Source organism: Procambarus clarkii, chromosome 71 (assembly GCF_040958095.1).
Source record: "Procambarus clarkii isolate CNS0578487 chromosome 71, FALCON_Pclarkii_2.0, whole genome shotgun sequence".
NCBI classification, from domain to species: domain Eukaryota; kingdom Metazoa; phylum Arthropoda; class Malacostraca; order Decapoda; family Cambaridae; genus Procambarus; species Procambarus clarkii.
Window position 1 is genome coordinate 18,414,999 of NC_091220.1, and position 25,169 is coordinate 18,440,167.

Below are 25,169 nucleotides of genomic sequence, written 5' to 3' on the forward strand. Positions count from 1 at the left end.
GGAGTCTGCTGCTACCACCACTGGAGTCTCCTACCACCACCATGAAGTCTGCTTCCACCACACTGGAGTCGCTGCCACCACCACTGGAGTCTGCTACCACCACCACTGGAGTCTGCTACCACCACCACTGGAGATTGTTTACAAACACTGCTTGAAAATAACTTTTACTCACCGAATACAGTTAATTATTGCTAGGTGAAGAGAAGCATCAGGTGTATGAAAGCTTTGGGAATATACGTAGATATAATACTAGGATATAATACAAATAAATTATCTATGTTCCAATTTCAATTTCAAATTTTGTTAAATTTCACACGTAACTGATGCTCCCTTATATATATACCTTATATATCATATGTGTATTATTATATGTATTATATATATATTTATACGTAATTATATATAGGGATTTAGACAGTAATGAGTGTTAGTAAGTCTATGGGTCTACATCGCCATAATTATAATATACCGTCACCCCTTACATAGCGGTCAATCTATAATAAATTATATATCTATTGCAAATATTTGGTTGATATAATTAATGTGTAAATTTCCTATTGCACCTAGAGGCATTTATTTATGTTTACTGATTAAAATAGGACTGGAACTAGGGGCATATAATGCCAGGTAAAGTCAGATAAAAATACTGCTCAAAACGCTATATACGTGTTAGTGGCTTTATAAGAATTATAAAAAAAATATTATTCTAATATAATTTCACCAAACCATTGTACCTTCTTGTAAATAAAATATTATTGTTATTATTATTATTATTATTATTATTTTGTGTTGTGAATGTCCACGTCGCAGGCGCGCGCGCGCACCCTCCTCCTCAAGGAAGAATTCTCGTCTTATTTCAAGTCTTATTTCAAGGGTAATTTCCCCGGTGGTAGCGGCCCCCCGCCCCCCACTGGTGAGTTGAGCCCCCTGGGGGCCTGCCAGGGACGCTGGCCAGGTAGGGAGCTGTCACTGTTGACAGTCTGCCAGGTAGGGAGCTGTCACTGTTGACAGTCTGCCAGGTAGGGAGATCTCACTGTTGACAGTCTCCCAGGTAGGGAGCTGTCACTGTTGACAGTCTGCCAGGTAGGGAGCTGTCACTGTTGACAGTCTGCCAGGTAGGGAGCTGTCACTGTTGACAGTCTGCCAGGTAGGGAGCTGTCACTGTTGACAGTCTGCCAGGTAGGGAGCTGTCACTGTTGACAGTCTGCCAGGTAGGGAGCTGTCACTGTTGACAGTCTGCCAGGTAGGGAGCTGTCACTGTTGACAGTCTGCCAGGTAGGGAGCTGTCACTGTTGACAGTCTGCCAGGTAGGGAGCTGTCACTGTTGACAGTCTGCCAGGTAGGGAGCTGTCACTGTTGACAGTCTGCCAGGTAGGGAGCTGTCACTGTTGACAGTCTGCCAGGTAGGGAGCTGTCACTGTTGACAGTCTGCCAGGTAGGGAGCTGTCACTGTTGACAGTCTGCCAGGTAGGGAGATCTCACTGTTGACAGTCTCCCAGGTAGGGAGCTGTCACTGTTGACAGTCTCCCAGATAGGGAGCTGTCACTGTTGACAGTCTCCCAGGTAGTGAGCTGTCACTGTTGACAGTCTCCCAGGTAGGGAGCTGTCACTGTTGACAGTCTCCCAGGTAGGGAGCTGTCACTGTTGACAGTCTCCCAGGTAGGGAGCTGTCACTGTTGACAGTCTGCCAGGTAGGGAGATCTCACTGTTGACAGTCTCCCAGGTAGGGAGCTGTCACTGTTGACAGTCTCCCAGGTAGGGAGCTGTCACTGTTGACAGTCTCCCAGATAGGGAGCTGTCACTGTTGACAGTCTCCCAGGTAGGGAGCTGTCACTGTTGACAGTCTGCCAGGTAGGGAGATCTCACTGTTGACAGTCTGCCAGGTAGGGAGATCTCACTGTTGACAGTCTCCCAGGTAGGGAGCTGTCACTGTTGACAGTCTCCCAGGTAGGGAGCTGTCACTGTTGACAGTCTCCCAGGTAGGGAGCTGTCACTGTTGACAGTCTCCCAGATAGGGAGCTGTCACTGTTGTTGACAGTCTCCCAGGTAGGGAGCTGTCAAGGATGTCTTGCCAGTCTCCTAGGTAGGAAGGCTGTCAGGAATGTGTTGCCAGGAGCTGTCAAGGATGTGTTGACTGGCTACCAAGACAGGCAGCCAATGCACTAAGTGTACGTGTTTCTTTAATGAACTAACTAATGCGATGAAGGGCCGGGCAGGTGACAGGTGTATGTACTGCCCGTTACCCTAGACCTGTCGCCTTGTGGAGTGTGCGGCATGGGGGAAGGGGGTGTGAAGGGGTCACCCCCCCCCCTTCCCCACCTTCCCCAGTGGGGGAGGGGGTGACTTTGCCTGGTGGGGTCGGGCCGTGGTGCTCCCAGGATGGCACGGTCTAATTTGTTACACGTTTATTGTATATGTGTACATACATTAGTACGTAACTAATAGTAACGCCGTAACTAATAGTAACGTAGAGTAACGCCAGTCCATAAAGGAGGCAATCCGGCGGACATAAACAATTATAGACCAATATCAAATCTACCCATTCTATCAAAAATATTTGAAAAAATTATTTACAAACAGCTCTATTCCTACCTCGTAAAATTCGACATACTCAGCCCCTGCCAGTTTGGCTTCCGGTCCCAAAAGAGTACCAATGATGCAATCATTAGTCTCCTTGACATTATCTACTCAGCCCTTGACAAAAATGAGTTTCCGATTGGACTCTTCATTGACCTAAGAAAAGCCTTTGATACTGTTAATCACAACTACCTCTTATTTAAACTCCAGCATTATGGAATCCGAGGCCTTGCCCTTGACTACATCCGATCCTATCTTAGTGACAGACACCAATATGTAACCATCAATGATACAACTTCTTCCACTCTACCAATTACCGTTGGAGTGCCACAGGGCAGCATCTTAGGACCTCTTCTATTTCTTATATATATAAACGATCTGCCTAATGTCTCTAATATTCTCAAACCTATATTGTTTGCTGACGATACTACCCTTATCTACTCAAACCTCAACCCACATACACTAAATAATGTTGTGAATAATGAATTAAAAAAAGTCCACTTATGGATGTCAACGAACAAACTAACATTAAACATCGAAAAGACTTACTACATCTTATTTGGAAACAAATCATCAAATGCAATTCAGCTACAGATAGACAACATTAACATCAGTAATAAAAATGATGGCAAGTTTCTTGGCCTATTCCTAGACAAGAGACTCAACTTCAGCACCCACATTCAACACATAACTAAGAAAGTCTCTAAGACAGTTGGTATACTCTCCAAAATCAGATATTATGTTCCTAACTCTGCTCTCCTCTCACTATATTATGCACTAATCTACCCCTATCTTAATTATGGTATCTGTGCATGGGGGTCTACCACTGCAAACCACCTTAAGCCCATCATCACACAGCAAAAATCTGCTATCAGAATAATAACTAACTCTGCTTTCAGACAACACTCAGCTCCCTTGTTTAAATCTCTAAACTTGCTAAATATTAACTCCCTCCACACATTCTCTTGTGTCAACTACATTTACAAAACCCTGTTCTTAAATGCAAACCATGCTCTGAAACTCTCCCTGGACAGATGTAATAGGACCCATTATCACCACACCAGAAATAAATATCTCTTTGATATCCCCAGGGTCAAACTTAATCTGTGTAAACACTCTATGCAAATTAAGGGACCTAGTCTATGGAACTCACTCCCTAGTGAATTGAAAAACTGTAAAACTTTTGCCTTATTTAAAAGCAAAACCAAAAAGTACCTAACTTCATCTATTTAGTTTCCTACACTGAGCTTTAATTTGCTCTGTACCTAGTGGTACCCAATCTCCTAATTTTTATGTAATATCAAACAACCTTATCATTGTGTTCATTGCTGTCTTCTTTTATGTGCTAGCCATATGCTGTATTGTGACTACCAATTTTTGTCAACTACCATTCAAGCTGTCATTGCAATCAATCTTATATTGTTTCTGCTGTATTGTGCCTACCAATTTGTTGTCAACTACCATTTTAAGCTGTCATTGCAATCAATCATAGCTACCCATGTGCTTTAATATACTGTACCTATAATTTTCTCTCATCTTTTTTTTTTTTTCATTCCATGTAATCTGTTATCATTTTTTTGTCTATAAATTTTGCAAGTATTTACCTCCTTAAAATTTTCTTAGATTAAGGACCTGCCCGAAACGCTGCGCGTGCTAGTGGCTTTACAAGACTGTAATTACCATAATTGTATCCTCACATTCCTTATGTACATTCTTGTATATGCATAAATAAAATAAATAAATAAAATAAAATACGTAAAACAAAACGGCAGATAACATAGGTGCGCAAGCCGAGTGTAAGCTGCATTTCTATAGCTATAACAAAAAATTTAGTAAATATTAAATGCATATTTTAAATGTTGGTACTGTATATAACTTTGCACACACACACACACACGTTGTGTGTGTGTGTGGTGCAGAAGACAAAAGGGATGGCTATACCAAAGGAAACAGAGTTAGTATAAATGGGGTTAAGTCAGAGTGGGAAAATGTTGTAAGTGGAGTGCCTCAAGGCTCTGTCCTGGGACCTCTGTTGTTTATAATATATATAAATGATTTAGATTCAGGTTTGAGTTTAATGTATATATAATACATTAATTATAAGGAATTAGTGTATATATAATTCATTGTGTCGGGGGACAGGCAGCCAGTTTATTACAGTATATGTTAGGCTTATATCGAGGTCTTCCCCAGGGTCAAATTACTGACCCTCCCCAGGATACAACCCCTCAACAAGCTGTCGCCAGAGCAGGTGCTTCACCTGTCGCCAGAGCAGGTACTTCACCTGTCGCCAGAGCAGGTGCTTCACCTGTCGCCAGAGCAGGTGCTTCACCTGTCGCCAGAGCAGGTGCTTCACCTGTCATCAAACACTGGGATAGCAGACAAGGTCTAGTAAGACTTTTGGTAGGTACTCTGCCCCATGACTGCTTTACAAGCATGAGGCATAGAGAGATTTGATCCAAGTCCCTTCAAAGTCCAAGTCTAAATCTGTCACCTTGTAAATAAACCCTGTAGATGATTCTGTCCAATAGACACAGCTGGAGCTTATTTTAAGGAAGAAGCAAAACGAGATCACTTAGTTTTTTAAGTACCCCAGTAAAAATGAAAAAAAAAGTACTTTAAGGTATAACATTATAGTGTGAAGACGGAACAACTGTCGTTGCTACATCAATGTGATTGTTTATGATCAAAGATATCAATTGTGAGAAAGGCCATTGTTTATCTTGTTGCTTCACTTGTATTGACTTTTGACATCTGCAGATTGTATAGGTGCAACATGGGGCCTGAGCTTCGTCTTCATGTCCTGCTCTGAGATACTCGGTTTTGTCTTGAGTGAGACCTTGTGTCGTACTAGTCGTAGGGCGAAGCACGACCCAGTTATGTTCTCGCGTATCTCGGATGCTCTGCAGGCTGCTGCAGATGTGGTAAGTTTCAGTGTCTTGAGTTTGCGTGAGATATGGTCTGCTTTTATTTTTTTTTTAGCAGTTGCCTATTTGCATGATTTGTCTTATTTTATATTTTCATCCAGTACTGTAGGTTTAGCTTATGGACTTTCCACATTGTTTGTATCCTCTTTTTTTCTCTTCTTACTCTCTGTTTTGCTCCTCTTTCCTTTCTTCTCTTCTTCCATTGTTTTATCATCTCTCCCTGTCTGTTCAACCTTTTTACTGCAGCACCATCCTTCCCTTGCTTATGCATTCTATTTTCACCATATTTATATTAGGCCCATTCTCCTGTTTTGGTAGTACTGTACTTATAGGAACGATGAGGATCATAGTGTGTGTGTGTGTGTGTGTGTGTGTAAGTGTAAGTGTAAGTGTAAAATATACAGTATATATACATATCTCAACGTACAAGTGTACGTTGGTATATATATACTATGTATTCAGATTTGTCCAACTCAATAGTTCAGATTTCTATACTTTTTTAAGTGTAGAAATCTGAACTATTGAGTTGGACAAACTGGAAAACTGTTTTTTACTTGCGTTGCTTTGACAAACTAACCTAACCTAGCCTTCCGAGGCCTAATGCACGATATCTGAGGCCTAATATAATACATGTGTGTGCTATACTAGGCCTAGGAGTAATATTTTTTTTTTTTTTTTGCCTCATTTATTTTAAAAGAATTCCTTACTAGTCAGTATATGACTATCTAAAAGCTAAGTACTGTACTGTACTGTACTGTACTGTACAGTACTGTACTGTACAGTACTGTACTGTACTGTACTGTACTGTACTGTACAGTACTGTACTGTACTGTACTGTACGTGCATACGAATTCGTGACTGTTGATGACCATCACGATACGTAGCCAACCTACTTTCCTATCTAAACATGGGTTTAGATTGGTTGTTATAAATATTCAATCTTCATCATATTTATATAAATATATATTTATATTCACTGTAACAATAAAAATTATTATAAGGTATTTATAATGTTTGTTTGGATTTTTACAATGTTTCTTCTTATAATTTAATTTGAGATTTCCAATGAAAAATAAATATTACTGCACTTACAGTACATACTGTACTAACAAATCTTTTTAGGACAGATGTTGATAGATGACTATATATATTATATTTTAAGGACTATAATGAATACTTTTCTTGTACAGTACTGGAATTGAATTTGTGTACTTGATTTATAACCATAAGTATAGAATACAAAAGCAATGAGGTGCTTCCAACAGATCGCTCCACCGTGCCCTCGAGTGGAGGATCTGCGTTACCACTGGACACAGTTATCGATCGTGTGTCAGCGGTGCCAACACTATGATGGGCAGCCACCACCTATTGAAGAAACACACGTACCCAGGCATCTTTCTCAAATGCTGAAGGTACAGTTCCCTTTTAACTTCAGGTTATCAGGACTTGACTCAGATTTGTAGTTCTCTTGTGAATTATAATTAAATTGTAAGTTTTTACAAGTGTGAGAGGATGTACTTAAGTTATTGCATCTGTTCTAGCCTCTAAATATTTACATTTTTTAAGTATTAAACTTTATTTACAGTTGTGTCATATCAGATAAAGAAAGTTTAATATGACCGCAGCTACTGGTGGCAGAGGAGAGGGAGCAGCACATAGGAGGACCTTTGAGCCCATGCATGGAGTACCTAGTCCAGGAGAAAGTATTAGCGACATTGGCGTCTCATGCACGTGCGGACCGACCTCTAGGGATACGTCAGCATGTCTACATATTCTTGGTGGGGGTCCTTAACCATCTTCATCATTCTCATCTCCATCATGCACCCATACACAAGCCCCTGCAGGTATGTGACTGGCCTGGTTGCCTCTTCTCATATGATTACCACGTGGGTACATTGTCCTAATTAGCAGCACACAACACATGACTCTTGTGTACACAAAGGTTAAGCCACAGCTTCTCAGGCTGATTAGGATTAACAATTAAAATTCAAACTACATACAATACTGTACTTAATTTTCAAGAGTTTTGTTAAATAATATTTTAAAGATTTTAATATAATAGTGAATTTCTCTAAAAATATTATTGTGTCCTCTCGATTCAGCGACTTGGTTTGGTTAATTACAAACAATGTGAATTTAGACATTTGAGTGTACTGTATGTACACTATCACCTATTATTCTAGTAAACAGTTATGTTGTTAAAATTATTGTACTGTACTTAATTTACCCTGCCAAAACGTAACACAGTACAGGCTGTAGGTACAATATTTGTCTTCCTTATTGTGATTTATGGTACATGACCCAGCCGTGTCCACCAATATTTCACCAGTTTTCCACCTTGTGTGCATGTTGCTAAACTTGTAATGCCGAGGCTTTCATTGCTAATTTGTATTTATTTTTAACTTTAAAATCAGCCAATTTCTAATAAAACAAGATACCCAAAATTAGCAGCAGTAACCAAATTAAATGGCGGTAACAGGAGAAATGATCTAATAGCTGCACAAATGCTTAAATTAATTGATAAACTTAAGATAGCTAATTATGTTATTAGATTTGTAGTACTTTAGAGTACTGTTTTGCATTGCAGAGGGTAACAAGGTTACAGTTTCTCGTGGGAAGCTAAGTACTCACCTAGTTGTACTCACCTAGTTGTGCTTGCGGGGGTTGAGCTCTGGCTCTTTGGTCCCGCCTCTCAACCACCAATCAACAAGTGTACAGGTTCCTGAGCCTATTGGGCTCTATCATATCTACACTTGAAACTGTGTATGAAGTCAGCCTCCACCACATTGCTTCCTAATGCATTCCATTGTCAACCACTCTGACACTAAAAAAGTTCTTTCTAATATCTCTGTGCTCATTTGGGCACTCAGTTTCCACCTGTGTCCCCTAGTGCGTGTGCCCCTTGTGTTAAATAGCCTGTCTTTAAGTGAAACGTTAAGATGTAAGGAAATTCTCATTCCTGTATGGGTGCTCAGCAAATGGAATATATTGAAGGAAGATGTTGTGTTAAAGTCAATTCCATCCACAATTTAAGAAAAATACGATGAAAATTTTATTATTGAAAAAAGATAATTACGTAGTGTGCTTGGTATAAATGGCTAGGAGGATAAAGAACTAGATCTCATTCCCCTCCCCCCCCCCTCTTTCATGCCCATAGTCAGTGATAGTCAATTATAGAACTGTAGTCTCTGTATTAATCCGTCATTCCAGGCCATGGTGCGAACAATTTGTGAGATGAGAGCTTCTCCATATGAAGCTGAAGAATTGAATTCTTATCGACATTGTCTGAAAAGATTCGTCAAGATAATGGTATAATACTGCTCTATATACAGGTAATAGTAGAACATTGCTTTTGGGTAACTGTCGAGTTGTGTGTTGCATGTTTGGAAAGCAGGAAGTGGATTAAAACAATGTGCATGTAATGCGAGTTTAGATGCAGTACAAAAGTACTTCATTTGCTTATTATGTAATATAAAAATCCAATCATTCAATCACCATTAGGAAATTTTTCAAAGGATTAATACTGTACTGAAAAATGTTATCTTGATGATTTTGGGGCTTGGCGTTTCTGTGGCCCGGTCCTCGACCAGGCCTCCTTTTTGTTACACACCCCCAGGAAGCAGCCCGTAGCAGCTGTCTAACTCCCAGGTACCTATTTACTGATAGGTGAACAGGGCATCAGGGTGAAATAAACTCGGCCCATTTGTTTCCATTTCCACCGGGGATCGAACCCGGAACCTCAGGACTACGAATCCGAAGCGTTGTTTACTCAGCTGTCAGGGGCCCCTATTTTACTTTTTGTTGACTTTAACATCTTTAGCATCATACAGTTCGTGAAATAAAGAAATGTATATATAACGAAGGTAGTATATTGTGAAGGCATTGATAATGGTATGGAGATGATAGTAGGATGGGTGAGAACCGGTTAATATCTAAGTGTTTTTCCCACACCCTGCTCAAAATGCTGTGCATATTACTGGCTTTAGACATACTGTAGTGTGTACTAAAGTGCGCCCTGGTGAGGCCACTCCAGACTGACAACCAGAGCACAACTCCATAGTCTCCTAAGACTGATGGATGCCTACTACTACTACTACTACTACTACTACTACTACTACTACTACTACTACTACTACTACTACTACTACTACTACTAGTGTGTACTAGCTCTATCTAGAAATCCAACATTATGTTTGTAACTCATCTTGGATGTATGAAATGTTTGTGGTGGGATTTACCTAAAATTGTTATGTTATAATATGTTTGGCATGATATACTAAGCTCTTAATCCCATATTTGACCAATATTTGTTAATTCTTACACTGCTTCAATCACTCACTATCTACAATTTTCTTTGTGCTTTAGTTACGAACTGTCGTTTCCTCTTTCTTTTTCTTTATTTCGCACCCCATACCCATCCTGTGTGCAGTGGAGGAAAGGGTTACAGAGGCACATAATGGGTTCAGGACTTGAACCCCATAGTTCATTTAACTAAGCAAGTGACAGTCTTGTGAAGTCCCATGTTCAAGTCACTACTGCAATTTCTTGCTGTGCTCAGATCACTCTGTGATTTCCTCCTATGCTCCAAACCCCATAAGATATTTATTTATAATTATATTTGTTAGCTATTCATACACATTTTAATGGTTTACTTATAAATACCTGCCTAGTTTAATCATTGACGTGCAAATGATCTTTCGCCCTGTTGACCATAATAATAATTACTATGGAGTCGGGGGGTCACTTGTTTAACTACATCGGATTATATTTCGGCAACAAACACCAATATATAGCCATGAACATCACTTTCTCTCCTACGCTATTAGTAACATTGGCATCCCTCAGAGCAGTGTACTTGGCCCTTTCCATTTTCTCATATAAATTAATTCCGTGACGAGTGGTCTGCGGACACCTCCAAGCTAACACTGTTTACTGATGCACAACTTCTTATGTTCTTGAGCACAGACCTAAACAGTCTAAACAAAACTAAATACAGAATTGAAAAGACAGTATGTAATTTACAATTAACAAACTCATTATTATTAATGAGTGTTGTTATAAATTATTAACTCGATACAAAATCTTACTGAAGCGACCATACGAGTCATAAATACTCATACTCTGCCCAAGTAAAACAAACAAGCAACACTTAGTGGGCCAGCCAGAGGCGTAGGGTTCGTGCAGTCCAAAAAAATAAATAAATTAAATCAATTATTAATTAAATAAGATTCTCACCTTGAAGGTGCAAGGGCGCATTCTTACTTTCGAAAAATATTTTGCAAGATCAATCCTTTTATTGTGTGTGTGTTTGTAAATTGCAGCCAATAGCCCTAACTGGAGGTGTTTCAAGTGGTTATACGCCAGAAGACAGTCTCCCACCGACCCCATCCCACGTGGCCACGGCACCAGCAGCAGTGACTCTCACTCCGTAGTGACATCACAGAAATTACAACCTAAATTTCCATTGGTGGATGCTCTGCTCAACCTCTGTCACAGTGCCGTAAGTACAGTAAAGTGCATTGTATCTCCTCCTTGAGGTTATCTTGAGATGATTTCGGGGCTTTAGTGTCCCCGCGACCCGGTCCTCGACCAGGCCTCCACCCCCAGGAAGCAGTCCCGTGATAGCTGACTAACACCAGGTACCTATTTTACTGCTAGGTAATAGGGGCATAGGGTGAAAGAAACTCTGCCCATTGTTTCTCGCCGGCACCCGGGATCGAACCCGTGACCACAGGATCACAAGTCCAGCGTGCTGGCCGCTTGGCCGACCGGCTCCTGTGTATGCTATATCTAGTGCACAATAGACTAAGTAATTTTTAGGTAGGGTCAAAAAAGTATTTCTTTGTCTTTTATTTATCTAATAAAATGCTCATTAGATTACTAAATATCTAAAATAATATTGTTCACCAGTAACTGAAGGTATGTTTTCCATAACTATAGTAAATGTTGCTTTTAATATAATATGTTTACCATGTAAATTAGAAGAAAATTTAATTTAATTTCTTGATTTGAAATGCAACGTCATTGTTTGTAACTACAGGTCACTCAAGATATTCTTGAAGTTTAAGCACTTTACATACAATATAAGTACATACTGTATCACAATTTCCCCACATTAACATGAAGTTTGAAAGAGTGAAACATTCCTTGCTAAGTAATAAAGATCATATTTCATCACGTTAATGTGCTATGAATTAATAATAAACATTTCCTTGGACAACTTACCAGGACAGTGAGATCTCGGCTACAGCCCATGACTGCCTTGTGGGTATAGCAAGTGTCCGAGAGGGCCAGAGCAGTTCAACTATAGCGAGACACACACTCCTTCCCCACTACCTGGCCACCCGTTTAGTCACTGCCTCTGACAGCATTCCTGCAGATACTGAATCAGCATTAATAGAGGATGTACCATTGTCAGAAAGAGTCAGGTGAGCAGGAAAATACCATATGTGACATCCCTTTGCAGTTAGATATCACCCGTGATGAAGAAGCACTGTGCAAAAATTACTCTTTTATTGTTGATGGTAATTCACTAAAGGTGAATGAAACATATACTAAAAAGCTTATACCTTGTATGTTGTTTTTTCACATTTTCATTGACAGTCCTTGCACTTGTCCACCAGAGATCATATTGGACATAAATTTTAACACGTGTGTATAATAATATCCTTCATGGCATGAAATATTAATCGACCTCATTTTATTGGCTTTCATGTTGACTTATATATCCTTCTCCTTGGCACACTAAATGGAGTTAGTTTCATACTCTGATGACAAAGAGGGAAATTGAGCAACTTCTGAAGTCCCTGTTTTGACTATAGGATTGAAAACAGACCAAGAGTGTTGCATCCATTAGGAATGACCCTCTGTGGTCCTGGGACCAGATTCACGAAGCAGTTACGCAAGTACTTACGAACCTGTACATCTTTTCTCAATCTTTGGCGGCTTTGTTTACAATTATTAAACCGTTAATGAACTCCGAAGCACCAGGAGGCTGTTTATAACAATAACAACAGTTGATTGGGAAGTTTTCATGCTTGTAAACTGTATAATAAATGTAACCAAACGTGTCAAAGATTGAGGAAAGATGTACACGTTCGTAAGTACTTGAGTAACTGCTTCGTGAATCTAGCCCATTTTTCAGCATTTCATCTCTGGTGTGACTTCAGATGTTGGAAAGTCAGGCACAGACTGTACATGCAAAGGTTCCCTAATGCAAAGGTTTCATGCATATTTGTATAGTCAGTGTTAATGATCTCATCTTTTTGGTGCCTCAAAAAGTTTGCATGTCAAGTAATGTAATTACAGTAATTTTCATTTGTGTGTGTTTTATTAGCCACTGTATCTAGTGATGCCTGCAGGGCTGAGCTGAGCATAGGTCCACCAGACACCTAAATATTTGTAGCCACTGACAAATGCATTAATATAGTTTGAATGTTATGATGGTGTGCATGATATTAAGTACGTCTCTTGAATGATATGAAAGTTGTCTCAAGTCTCATTGTATGTATCACTTGTTACAACGTGGGATCTGTAACATACGATCATTAAACAATGCATGTGTCCAGGTGCTACAGTACATACAACACATAATTCATAACACTGGCTCATTCATACACAGTATATAGTTGTGTAAATAATAATTTAATTGTTACCAGTTAAGCCTTATATCAAGAAAATGACTCCTGACTGACCAAATAATCTAGGACTGAAGGCGGCGAAAACAGCGACAGTGAGGATGAAGAAGATGTGGGAGAGTTTCCCGGGAAAAAAGAAGTAGTGACATTCCTGCACTGGCTCACTTTCTGTGATAAGGTACTCTCGTCTCTTGAATATTATACCCGCTAAATTTCAGTGCAGTAGAGTTTCATTATCTGTGGGCTTTTGGGCCCCATGTCCTAGATATTGGTGATGACCAGACCACACACTAGAAGGTGAAGGGACGACGACGTTTCGGTCCGTCCTGGACCGTTCTCAAGTCGACTTGAGAATGGTCCAGGACGGACCGAAACGTCGTCATCCCTTCACCTTCTAGTATGTGGTCTGGTCATCATACTTTAGTCACGTTATTGTGACTCATCGCCTGCAAATAGATATTGGTGCTCAGTCTGCTGTTTTTTATTTTACTGTTTTGATTCACTATCATATTTACTCCTGAAAATGTGAATGGAGGTGGCATCAACCATTTTTCTCTGTACATTCTATCTGTTTACCACCTACACTGCATACAACCACTTTCTTACATCTCAAATTTCCACATACAGTATTCTGCCTTCAATTGGAAAAAATTATCCCTGTCTGCCTTGACTATTGCCTTTTAATATTTTTTGACTGTGCCTTCTCTGGTCCTTCTCTATTCTAAAGTTGTTTGATTGAGCTCTCTTATCCTGTTTCTATTGCTTAGTTTTCTTATTTAAACAACCAGCCTTGTTTATTTACTTCTATACGTTCCAGTCTTCTTGTGCTTAACTAGAAGAGGATTTCCTGGCAGAGCTGCATGTTCTACAACTGGAATGACTTAGGCTGTGTATTTTGTTTTGAAACAATCCTTGTTTACATGTTTGCCAGGTTCACACATGCTGCTGATGTTATAATATTTTATGCACTTCCAGTGTTAAAGGATGCCTTTGTTCCAATCTTTTTCTGGTTCTTGTAACTGCTTTCCTCTTATTTTTGTTCAGTCCTTTGTCTCCTTTCCATTTCCCCATCTTCAACCAGTCTTCCCCCCTCTTTACTATCTTTGTATTGTCTGCAAACTTTGGCATGGAGGAACTCATTCCTTTGGTTAGGTCATTAACTTAATGTAGGAAGAGCAGAGGTTCAAGGACCAAGCCTGGTTGGACTCTGCTTACTACTTGCCTACATTCTCACATTTCCTCTATAACTAATAGTGCTGGGTATAATATATAATAATATAGTGCTGGGGAGATGGGACACCACGAGCGTAGCTCTCATCCTGTAACTACACTTAGGTAATTACACTTGGGTAATTACTAAGACTGTTTTCATGTCTTATCAGGTTGGTAGTCTGGGAAAATGCAATCTTTCCAGTCCTTTGTTATCTTAGCTTAAGCATCAGACTTGCAATATTGCAAGCCTGAAACGGCAATGTGTGCTGGTTGTCATAATATTAGCACAATAATACAATTAGCACAATGGTGCTAATTGAAAGGTGCTCCATACTTAGTGGAAGTATGTTGCAGTGTCAGTCCTTAAGAAACTAAGCCATATGAACAGGCATATAGTATAGAAACATCCCAGTTACAGCCCCGCTCCTGTGGCAGACAAGTCCACTAAGGGCTCACCATAGGCCGTGCTCCTTGCAACATTTTTCTCAATAGCGGATTCTAAAACAACAACAGTATTGAAAGTACTATTGATACTAGATATTTGATCAGATTCTCAGATATATCTTTTAAAAAGTTACCTTGAGGTGCTTCCGGGGCTTAGCGTCCCCGCGGCCTGGTCGTCGACCAGGCCTCCTGGTTGCTGGACTGATCAACCAGGCAAGTTAAGCAAATTATTTTAATGGGGGGGGGGGCAGTTTAAAACACACTTTTCCTCACTGCGACCTGTTGCAATGTGAGGTGTAATTATTTTCTTATTATTATTTTGTTCATTAATAAATTTTCATCTGTAGTGGGTGCCTTATCTTAAATCATGAAGCTTTCTTTACTCCAAAGTTTAAAGGGCTAATTTCTATAGCATCTTCCTGGAACATCCAATCTTCCATTTTTATATTCTGTATTCAATCATTAAGCAATAATGTTTGTTTTGCAATGTCTGTCAGATTGGGTTTGTTATTAATATACAGTACATATTTGTTTCTAAATGATTATTTCATACTACACAATTACTGAAGTTCAGAAAAAACATATTGGGTAATTAAATTTTAATCTCGTCTTTCAATAAACAGTCTACCGTTAAACGTATGTGACCGTATTTCATCTTTATAGCTTGTAGGTGTAAGTGATGGTGCGTTGGGTTCAAGCATCTGTTCTACGATAAGAGAGGTGTTCTTAGATGGTGTTTTACGTGGGAATCTCACCAGTGACGACGAAGATACCATATCTCTCTACATTGCTGTCACGGCCAAGATCATTACCTCAGTTTCCTCTCCACTGCTCGTTAATAGTGAGTTCGCTTCCACTACTTGTCAACAGTCATTACTTTCCCATTTCCAGTTAATAGTAACATCTGCACCACTTAGTGTTGAAAGTTTAGTGAACAGTGAAAATTATCAGATGAGGGATATGAAACTGCACAGGTATAAAAATAATAGTGGTATGTCATTGATAATGGTGCAAGTTATGTTAGACACCAGAGGTAATACCAGTTTGCTTATGTATGAAAACTCTTCTAGCCAATGTACTTTAGACTATGAAGACAGCAGGTTGTCCCATTGCAAGGGGAAGGTGTTGACTGGTGTTGCTAGGTAGTGAAGAGACCAGCGAGAGAGTGAATCTGTCTGCACAGACGCTGGCCGTACTTAAACCATACTTGTCGCTGTAAGAATGTCCGTCTACAGCCCCGGAGATGCTTGAGGAAGTGTGGGCCTGGGAGTACAGCTGTGTGGTGTGTGGCAGTTACTACAAATACTTCCCCTTTCTGCTTGTGAATGGTATCTCCCCCACCACTTGTTAGTGATTAGTACTTTCCTGCTAATTTTATTGGTAAATTATTTGACCTTTAGTATATTTGTTGCATTTCTATTGCAAATTGATAGTAATTGTATAAGTTTTATTTGTGACTATATTGTGATAGGAAAGAGGGTTTATTGTAGGACAAAGAGGGAATGAAAGCCTTCAGGAATATTTGGCTGGTGTGTGAAAAGTATGATGACAAATTCAATGCAAAAATGTAAAGAATATCTAGTGTACATTATGAGTTGCTTAAGCTGCTGAAGATACATTTATCATCCTCATTATAGCTCAGAACATTGTAGTAGAGCTTAGCTCCAAACTCTTCTATAGTTTTAGCATGTACATAAAGTGTGACATTTTTTTGAAATTGTACAGGCATCATCTCGTGGCTGACTGAAGACTCTGAGGACATAGAAGGCAGTGAGAACAGCATGAGACAACAGGTGATGGTTCTGTGCCAGCGTCCACCTCATCACCTCCAGATACAGGCTCTAAGGCTACTTCAGGTATGTGATTGACACGGACGCTGAGGCTACTAAAGGCACGTGATTGATACAGACTCGATGGCTACTCCAAGTATGTCGTGTATGGTTTTCAGTTACATATTTAATTGATATCTTAATGTATCGCCCAACATCCAGGTGCTGATGGAGAAGCCTGGGAGCATGGCTGTACAGTCACTGGTGCTGAACTATGTAGTAACGCGGTCGTACTACGATTCCTCGGCAGCAGAACACCTTCAGAGCTCCTGGTCGGATGAAGAAGATGAGAGATACAAACACCGAGAGGGTGAGACAGAGTTGACAATTTAAAGGTGTAATTTGGTGTCAATATTCTCATGTTGTCTAGTATAAGGGAATATAAATTAGTATCAGAATGATGTCTCATAAACCACTCATTTTGAAGTGAGATTATTGAATGTTAATTTTTTACAGCATATGCAACTTGCAATTCATCCTCTATATAATTTTCATATTTCTACTGTGAAAAGAAATTACTTGCCAAACGAGAAGGGGAACATAAAATTAAATTGATTTTTGTGTGTCCTGCATGTGCATTTGTACTTGCATTTATTGCTTGCAAACACACACACCTCTTACTGTGTGTGCGTGTTTACACAGGTGAGATGTCTCCTGGATCACAGCCCATCAGCAGAACCTTAGCCCCAGCTAACATAAATAAAATTGTCAAGAGGTGAGTCTCATCATAATGCATCTATTAGAAGTACAGTAGACTTTCGTACTGGTATTAACACATATCGAGCCCCTCTAAATGCTACTTGGCTTCATGAAGACTGGCAAGCAGCACTTGGGGTAACTACCAAATGACATGTTTTGGCTGTTTTTCCTGACTGCCATTATCAGACAGCAGCTCAATAGGGCCTCGAGCCTCAAGCCCAATCCCCATGGAGGGAGGCAACAGGAGCAACCAAGTTCCATGCTCAGAAAGCACAGTTGAACCTAATTTAACATCACCTCGGTTAATGTCGTTCGTTTGTACATCAGTAGAATAGATAAATTCAAACCTTCTTTGGCATCTGACAGGCAAACAGTCCTGCTTTCTTGTTTTTAAATGTAAAATAGAGAAAACGAAGTGGAAACTTATGGCACTTAAAACAAATTAAGTACTCTACGAGGCATAACTTAAATATTGTCAATGAACACTTCATTTATAATAAAAATTAAAATTTGTATTAGCGGAAAATAATACAGTAGCACAATACAATACATAAAAATTATATAATGCTGCACTGTATAACCATATGGCTACGTTAACAAATTATCAAGTGAATTTAGCTGTTGCTGAAGCAAATGCATCTCGCCAGCTGATCACTGACATAACAAGGTGTGGGAGATCCAAGCTTGATATTACTGGTACTAGTAAACATGTTCCTTAGACAAGACATGGACAGGTTAACAGCCTGTAACAGGTAGTACTCGTAATGAAAGGGCAAGGGACAATAGAAGACAATATTGTTAGAAACTCTTGCCAAAAGGTTTTCGTTTCACTTAATGTCGCTTCAATTGCGGTTTTAGCACAAAGCAATCTGGGCAAGATAGCTTCAGGGAGCCACAGTGTCTGGACCAGAAAGAGGTGTTTCATTACATTCAATGCTGAGTTTTAAATAAAAATGGAATATAATTTGTAGGTTGGAACTGGCATGAAAATTTGCTTAATCTTGGACTAGTGCAACTAATTTCACCCCAAAGTTGGTACAGTTCTATATATTATTTAATGTTTATGGTACTGTGGTATGTTGCTAATTTTGTTGCTTTTTTTAACAGTTTCATGACAGTCGTACCTGAGGAGTTGAGATCAACAACCAAGGATGACTTTGAGAGTTACATGGCTGATGCCCAGCGCCAGTACAGTGACATGTGTCGGGTGAGTCACATGGATATTCTTATATAATGCAATTTTTGTCATATTGTATATTAAATATATTTGAAAATTGGATAAGGGTATGCAAGATACAGAGCTTATTTCCTATTAACAGCTCTTGAGGGGAGCATCATAATTTTAGTTCCATCATTATTGTCAGCAATTTGATACTTTACTACCTTAATTGACAGTAATACTTCAGTTATCTTCTGAAGTTAATCCTTAAGCAAAATTATAATATTATAATTTAAATGTCAATTTATTTTATAATATTTATGAAGTAGAAATTCAGTCTTGAGTATCATTAGGTTTTCTACCATATTCCTTATTTATCCCAAACTTTCTTTCATCAGTCATGTTCATCATTTGGTTGGCCGAGAGAAGCTGTAACTCCAGAGTGCCCGTCCGATTCCTCGTCCACAGCATCCCGGGAGTCTCGGCCCGAAGCAGAAGGAAACACGTTCTATGAAGGACCATTCCTTAGCATGCTCATGGATTTCCTGGAACACTTACCTGATCAAGTATGAAGTTGCTTAGTTTCTTGTTCAAAATATATCATATGCATCAATCACTTTTCCATCCCTGTGGACTGGTTGGTAAAGACCATACACCTTGCAGGGTCAGCATTCAATTCCCATTTGACTAAGTAGTTGGGCACTGCTTCTTTCTCCCCCTTCTAATTCCTTGTCCTCGTATCCCTTAGAAATGCTATATAGTCATACTGACTTAGTGAGCTCACCTGATAATTATCTTACCCTATCTGGGGTCAAGTATGAAATGTTTGGTGTTTCCCCATAGAGTTGCTCGGTGCTTTGTAATATGTTTTTTGAGAAGGGGAAGAGGGGAAGGACCAAGGGAAGGGGGAGATGGGGTGAAGAGAGGGGAAGGGAGAGATGGGATGAGGAGGGGGAAAGAGGAAGAGACCCAGGTGTAGCTGGTTACCCCTTTTATATATATAAATGGAAATGTCTGTTCAAGGTTGGTCAGATGGGAAAGAAGGGAGAGGGAGGTGGGAAGGAAGAGGAACAGGGGGAGGGGCAGAAATGGTGGAAGAGGTGGGATGTGGGGAAAGGGAGAGAAGGAAGAGGGGTGGAATGATAAGATGAACCATCCCGGGCACAGCCAGATACCCCCTTTGAGTTTGATTATAAGCAGACCATATTGAGACACCAAGGAATCATCTAAGCATGTTTCAAACAAAATAACTGATGGAAATGGAATAGAGAGAAGGAACGCACATGAGAGAGTACTGTAACACGCTGTGAAGATATGGGAATGAAGGAGGGAAGTAGGTGTGAGAGGTCACCAGAGTTGTCACCACGATTCCATGTAAATACTGTAGTATAGTATTTATATTTTGTTCATTGTCAGATATCCAATACAACCAATATGTGTGTTATGTTATGGACAAATTACAGAAGATGGTAAAATATTACATAAAATTATCACCCAGTTTTTATACAAATGATGTAAATATGGATATAATGCTTCTATATGAATGTGAAGGAGTTAACTAAGATCCCATGAGACAAATTTTGGTATAGTTCTTAATTGGTTACTATGTAATTAGGTTATTGTGTACCAGTGGCTTGCTTGTATTGTGAAATTGCAATCTGATCTTTCCAGCCACTCTTTCAGTTTATTTCTGTACAATGTTCACAAACAGAATAATAACAAAGCAGTGGGCTGCAAGACACTTTCTGAGCTGTGCCAGGAACTGGTTTGTGCACTATATAAGTGTACATGTTACCTTGTAGGACTACATATACAGTACTGATGGTGTTTTTGTCAATTACGAGTTAATAAATAATTATTCAAAGCAAAAAGTACATTTTGTAAGCTAGCGAGTGAGGCTACAAACATAAAAACCATCCTTGATCAATCGAGTCCTCGCCGTCTATACCACAAGTCGGCAAACAGCACAATTCGTATTGACTAGCTCGTTGACCCCTCCACCTGGCTGTTGTGTACACTTCATGTAACTAGAAAGGAAGCAGATAGGTTTTTAAATTTTTCTTTCTTCCACATACAAGGTGACAATTTTGATGATAGCCACACAATGAGGGTTAAAGCATATTAGAAACACTTTAGTTGTTCAAAGCACGATGGGAAATATCTGGTAACTATAGTTTAATGAATTATTATATTCATATAATATTGAGAAATGGTCTCTCATAATACATTTTGTACGTAGGATTATGATATCAACTTGCAAGTGACATCGTTGATGGCAACTCTAGCACTGCTACCACACCCACACCTCCACGAGTACCTGCTGAACCCCACCATAATGGTGGCTGGGGGTGTACGCACACCCTTCACTGTCCTCTCCTCGGTAGTGTCCAAGATTCACCAGCCAATTATGGAACGTGAAGATTACCTGGATCATCTCAAGGTCACCAGATACCAGCTCTTGGGCACAATGGAGGACTTTGACTTTGAGTAAGTATAGAAACATGCTATTTCCATTTGTTTTTAAGAACATTTTGTAATTCATTAAGGTTTGAAGCTGTTCAGTCCATTCTATTGACAGATAGCCTGCACTTCTTGCTGTTGATAATTCACTCAGAATTATACACATTGACATGAGCCTTGTGCTGGACTAATCATCCTTTTAAATATTGTAACTAAGAAAGAGAAGTGATATTTGCATCTTTCAAACTATTCACTTGCATGCTGCTACTATAAATAATAAATAAATGTTTATTTAGGTAAGGTACATACATACAAGAAATTTTTACAAAGATTGGTGGACTTATAGATAGAGCTAGTACATACAATGCCTAAAGCCACTATTACGCAAAGCGTTTCGGGCATAAGACATATAACATAAGTCTTCATAAATAATACAAAATAGTTGGAAAGTTTTCAAAATATTTTTTCTACCAAAGTTTAAGACAGGATTCTATATTGTATTTGTGACTTTGATTTAGACAAGATGATATTACTGTAAGCATTTTTTTGCTTGTATGTTTCACATGCACTGTCTTGTATGTTATGGAGATTGGCTGGATCATTAAATAGTATTTAAATTTAAAATGTAAAGAAATGATTCGATGTTAGGAAATAATGCATTGTTTACAAATTATACACTAGGTACTATAGTATGGTTCAGCCGATTACTGTTTTTATGGGTTTTAAAATTGTTTTCACAGCCGAGATGAAGACAGCCATAAGTTTGAAGCACTGATTGTCATTGAAGAATTCACCAAGGAATTAGCATCAATTGCATATGCCAAATACATTACAGAAGGTAGTGGATGGTAGTGATTGTCAGGTATGGTGACTTCTCTACTCTACATTCCTGTCACAGTTGTGTGTCTGCCCCGATCATGGCTTATTACAGGCACTCGCAGCGGAAGCGACATTGGTGACGGGTAAAAGACGGCAATCCTCTTAGATTTGATATATATAATGTGCACCAAAATCTTTGTAGGTATTTTGGTTTCAACTAAGAAAAATGAATGTAAGTTAACATTTAAGCACCTGATACTTTTATAAAATGTTCAACAAGATAACTTATTGAGCTCAACACAGATCTGACATTGTTATCTTGAATACTTGCCATATAATTTTTGCTTGTTGTGAAATGGGTAATAGCTCGCTTATTTAAATGTTACTTTTATTTAATTTATTGATAACCTATGCTTCTTGTTGCTATTTTTTCTTTGTGTGTCACTCTTCAAATTTAGTTAATGTATAGATGGTCTCTTTGGTATCACATGCACAAGTCTTATAGTGAGGAAGAGAGTGCAATTGTGAATACTCTTCCTGTCCCGGTGTTGCATTTGCATGGGGAATAATGCACAGGTTGCACCCTATTTTGTAAAGGGAATGTAGTCATGTTAGTGCACAAATATACACAGCAATAGATGGGATGGAAATGGTAGAAATTTATGTATTTTTTTAAGCAGCTTCTGGGACTAGATTAAGTTTAATGACGGAATTCTGCAGTGGAGAAAGAAAGCATCACACTGGTCAGTCTTTATTTAAAAGGACTTTTTGTATATGTTGTAACTTTAGCTGCAAGTCAGAACCTCAACTGTGTTGTGAAGGCAGTTCTCCACAACCTAGATGTGCCATATTGTCATGTATTGTATTTTCTGCATCTGCTCTTTCTTGTTTGTGCGCGTACAAGGGAGCCGGTCGGCCGAGCGGACAGCACGCTGGACTTGTGATCCTGTGGTCCCGGGTTCGATCACGGGCGCCGGCAAGAAACAATGGGCAGAGTTTCTTTCACCCTATGCCCCTGTTACCTAGCAGTAAAATAGGTACCTGGGTGTTAGTCAGCTGTCACGGGCTGCTTCCTGGGGGTGGAGGCCTGGTCGAGGACCGGGCCGCGGGGACACTAAAGCCCCGAAATCATCTCAAGAAAACTCAAGATAACGTACATGAAGAGAATAGCGGTGGTTAAAAATATATATGCGGTATATTTATTTCAATTGAATACTATGCTGCAGTATTATGCTAAACACTCGTGCATCTTTGCCATTTTAAATTTTCTGGCACCTTTTTCTTGTTGAGAATGATCTCAATTTTATAGAAATTGCTGTTGTGGTAATTTAGTGATGATTAGTTTTCTGGTTATTGGTCTCACTGCTGTACTGTAACAGGGCCATAATACTTTTGTTTTGTAATGCCAATATTTATTTGGTGATGTTTGCTAGCAGTTGCAGGGAGCTGTGAGAGGTGGGGGGACATCACCTATGTTGCAGGTGAGGAGTCACAATAACTTAGCTGAAGTATGTTGACCAGACCACACACTAGAAGGTGACGGGACGACGACGTTTCGGTCCGTCCTGGACCATTCTCGAGTCGACACACAATCAACTTGAGAATGGTCCATGACGGACCGAAACGTCGTCGTCCCTTCACCTACTAGTGTGTGGTCATCACCTATGTTTTTCATCTGTACTAAATCAACATTATACCGGTATATCTGAAGGTTCTAGTCTACGCCTACACAATGTGCAATGGTTATCTTGCCCGTCTTATTTCGTGTTCATGCGGAAAGCGAATAATTATGTAGTTATTACCATATTTTAAATATCTTGTACAGCATTTGTGTTTATATTCCATAAAATTTACAGATTGACTTGTTGTGATAATAATGACTTAAATTTTATCAAGACAAGCAAGACTTTCTGGAATACAAATTGTGGTTATTTAATTTATATTTTATTTCAGGAATGTTTTCAATTATTCCCTTATTTTAACACTGCAAAAAAGTTTGTTGGATATTAAAAGTTTATGTATGTCAGATTAGTTAAGTATTCTTATATTAAAGTACAAGGTTGCAGATATTTAAGGTACTAGACCATATACTGTATGATATTATATGCAAGCTTATATTATAGGTATTAGCCATGTTGATAAAGTGCAATACTTACCGCTTTAGTACAGTTAATTATTCAATTAAAGATATTTATCAACTATCAAGTCTGTGTGTGTATGTATGTATGTATAATCACACATATACACACGGTTTATAAAATTTTGTATTTAAATACTTAAATTTATTACAGTACTTTAATTGTCGTAACTGTGCTAACAATTTTATACTGTACCAGTAATGAACAGTATGGTAGAAATAGATCGTTTTAAAATTAAATTTTAAAAATTATTACATGTTCACCTATACCCAAAATATACAATCCCGGAAAGAAATATAGTCGCAGCAGAAAGACCACGCACACCCGACTACTCTAAATATATATATGTATATTTTTTAATATGTGAACTTATAGTTTTCAGATTTATTTAGTGTTACTATTTTTTATGTTATTCAAAAAGTAAATTTTGTTTTGAATTGTTGTGTGTGTGTAACTGGAGCCTTTGAGGTAACGATGTTAAGGATTATGTGTCATTCTGCCGTCTGTGTGAACATATGATTATTATGCTTCATACAAGTACTAAATCAACTGTCAATTATACAGCAATGTAATTCTGCTCTAGACAATGTGGAAACGTGTAACTTTTGTCTGCATAAAGTAAAAATAAATTAAATTTTTCCCCGCTAACAGTCTGATGCGTAACAGCAATGCAAAAGTACTTTATGAACAGGGAAGTTTTAAGTATGTGTATTTTAGCTCTCACTTTATAATCGTTTCCATTACTGAAGATTCAACTAATAAGTTATTTGTACAAATAAGCGTGATATTGGGATAGATGCATAACACAAACATCACCCAAATGAACAAATCCACAAGGGCCGTGACGAGGGTCACGGTCACCCTCGTCACGGCCCTTGTGGATATGTTCATTTGATGCCTCGCGCTATTGTGATTTGTGTGTAATCAACCATATGCTTTGTACTGTACACACAAGGCCTATTAACTAGAGGTTATCTACTTATAACTTGCCATTTAGGCTTAGTCATGGGTTTAACTTGTTTTTTTTTGAGAGAGATCATTAACTGGCTACCGTCATGTGGTCTTTAACAGTGAATGTGGCATAATAGTATCGCTTTTTGGGGGCGATTGCATAGAGCATTTCTTTTTGAGCATTCAAAAAATTGTAGTCTTCCATACAGTTAATATTTTTATTATTATACTTGGTTCTAAAAAAAAAATGCGAGAGACAAAGGGGCACACATGTGAAGTGGCCTGGGGATATTTTAGACATTTAATGCAAATCTTAA

The 25,169-nt window shown here is 38.9% G+C and overlaps 1 protein-coding gene across 1 annotated transcript; it reads left to right on the forward strand.

Moving 5' to 3' along the window:
- Nucleotides 1–777: 777 nt before the first annotated feature.
- On the forward strand, nucleotides 778–24,342 carry LOC138356258 (FHF complex subunit HOOK interacting protein 2A-like). Its single transcript, XM_069312183.1, is given in 18 exon segments — nucleotides 778–913; nucleotides 5,338–5,501; nucleotides 6,770–6,916; nucleotides 7,130–7,348; nucleotides 8,715–8,766; nucleotides 8,769–8,836; nucleotides 10,826–10,895; nucleotides 10,898–11,004; nucleotides 11,733–11,932; nucleotides 13,211–13,319; nucleotides 15,461–15,638; nucleotides 16,523–16,653; nucleotides 16,789–16,936; nucleotides 17,269–17,341; nucleotides 18,433–18,532; nucleotides 18,883–19,050; nucleotides 20,724–20,971; nucleotides 21,685–24,342. Coding segments are annotated over 18 exon segments (2,412 nt in total). The 5' UTR covers nucleotides 778–795; the 3' UTR covers nucleotides 21,797–24,342.
- The last annotated feature ends 827 nt before the right edge of the window (nucleotides 24,343–25,169 follow it).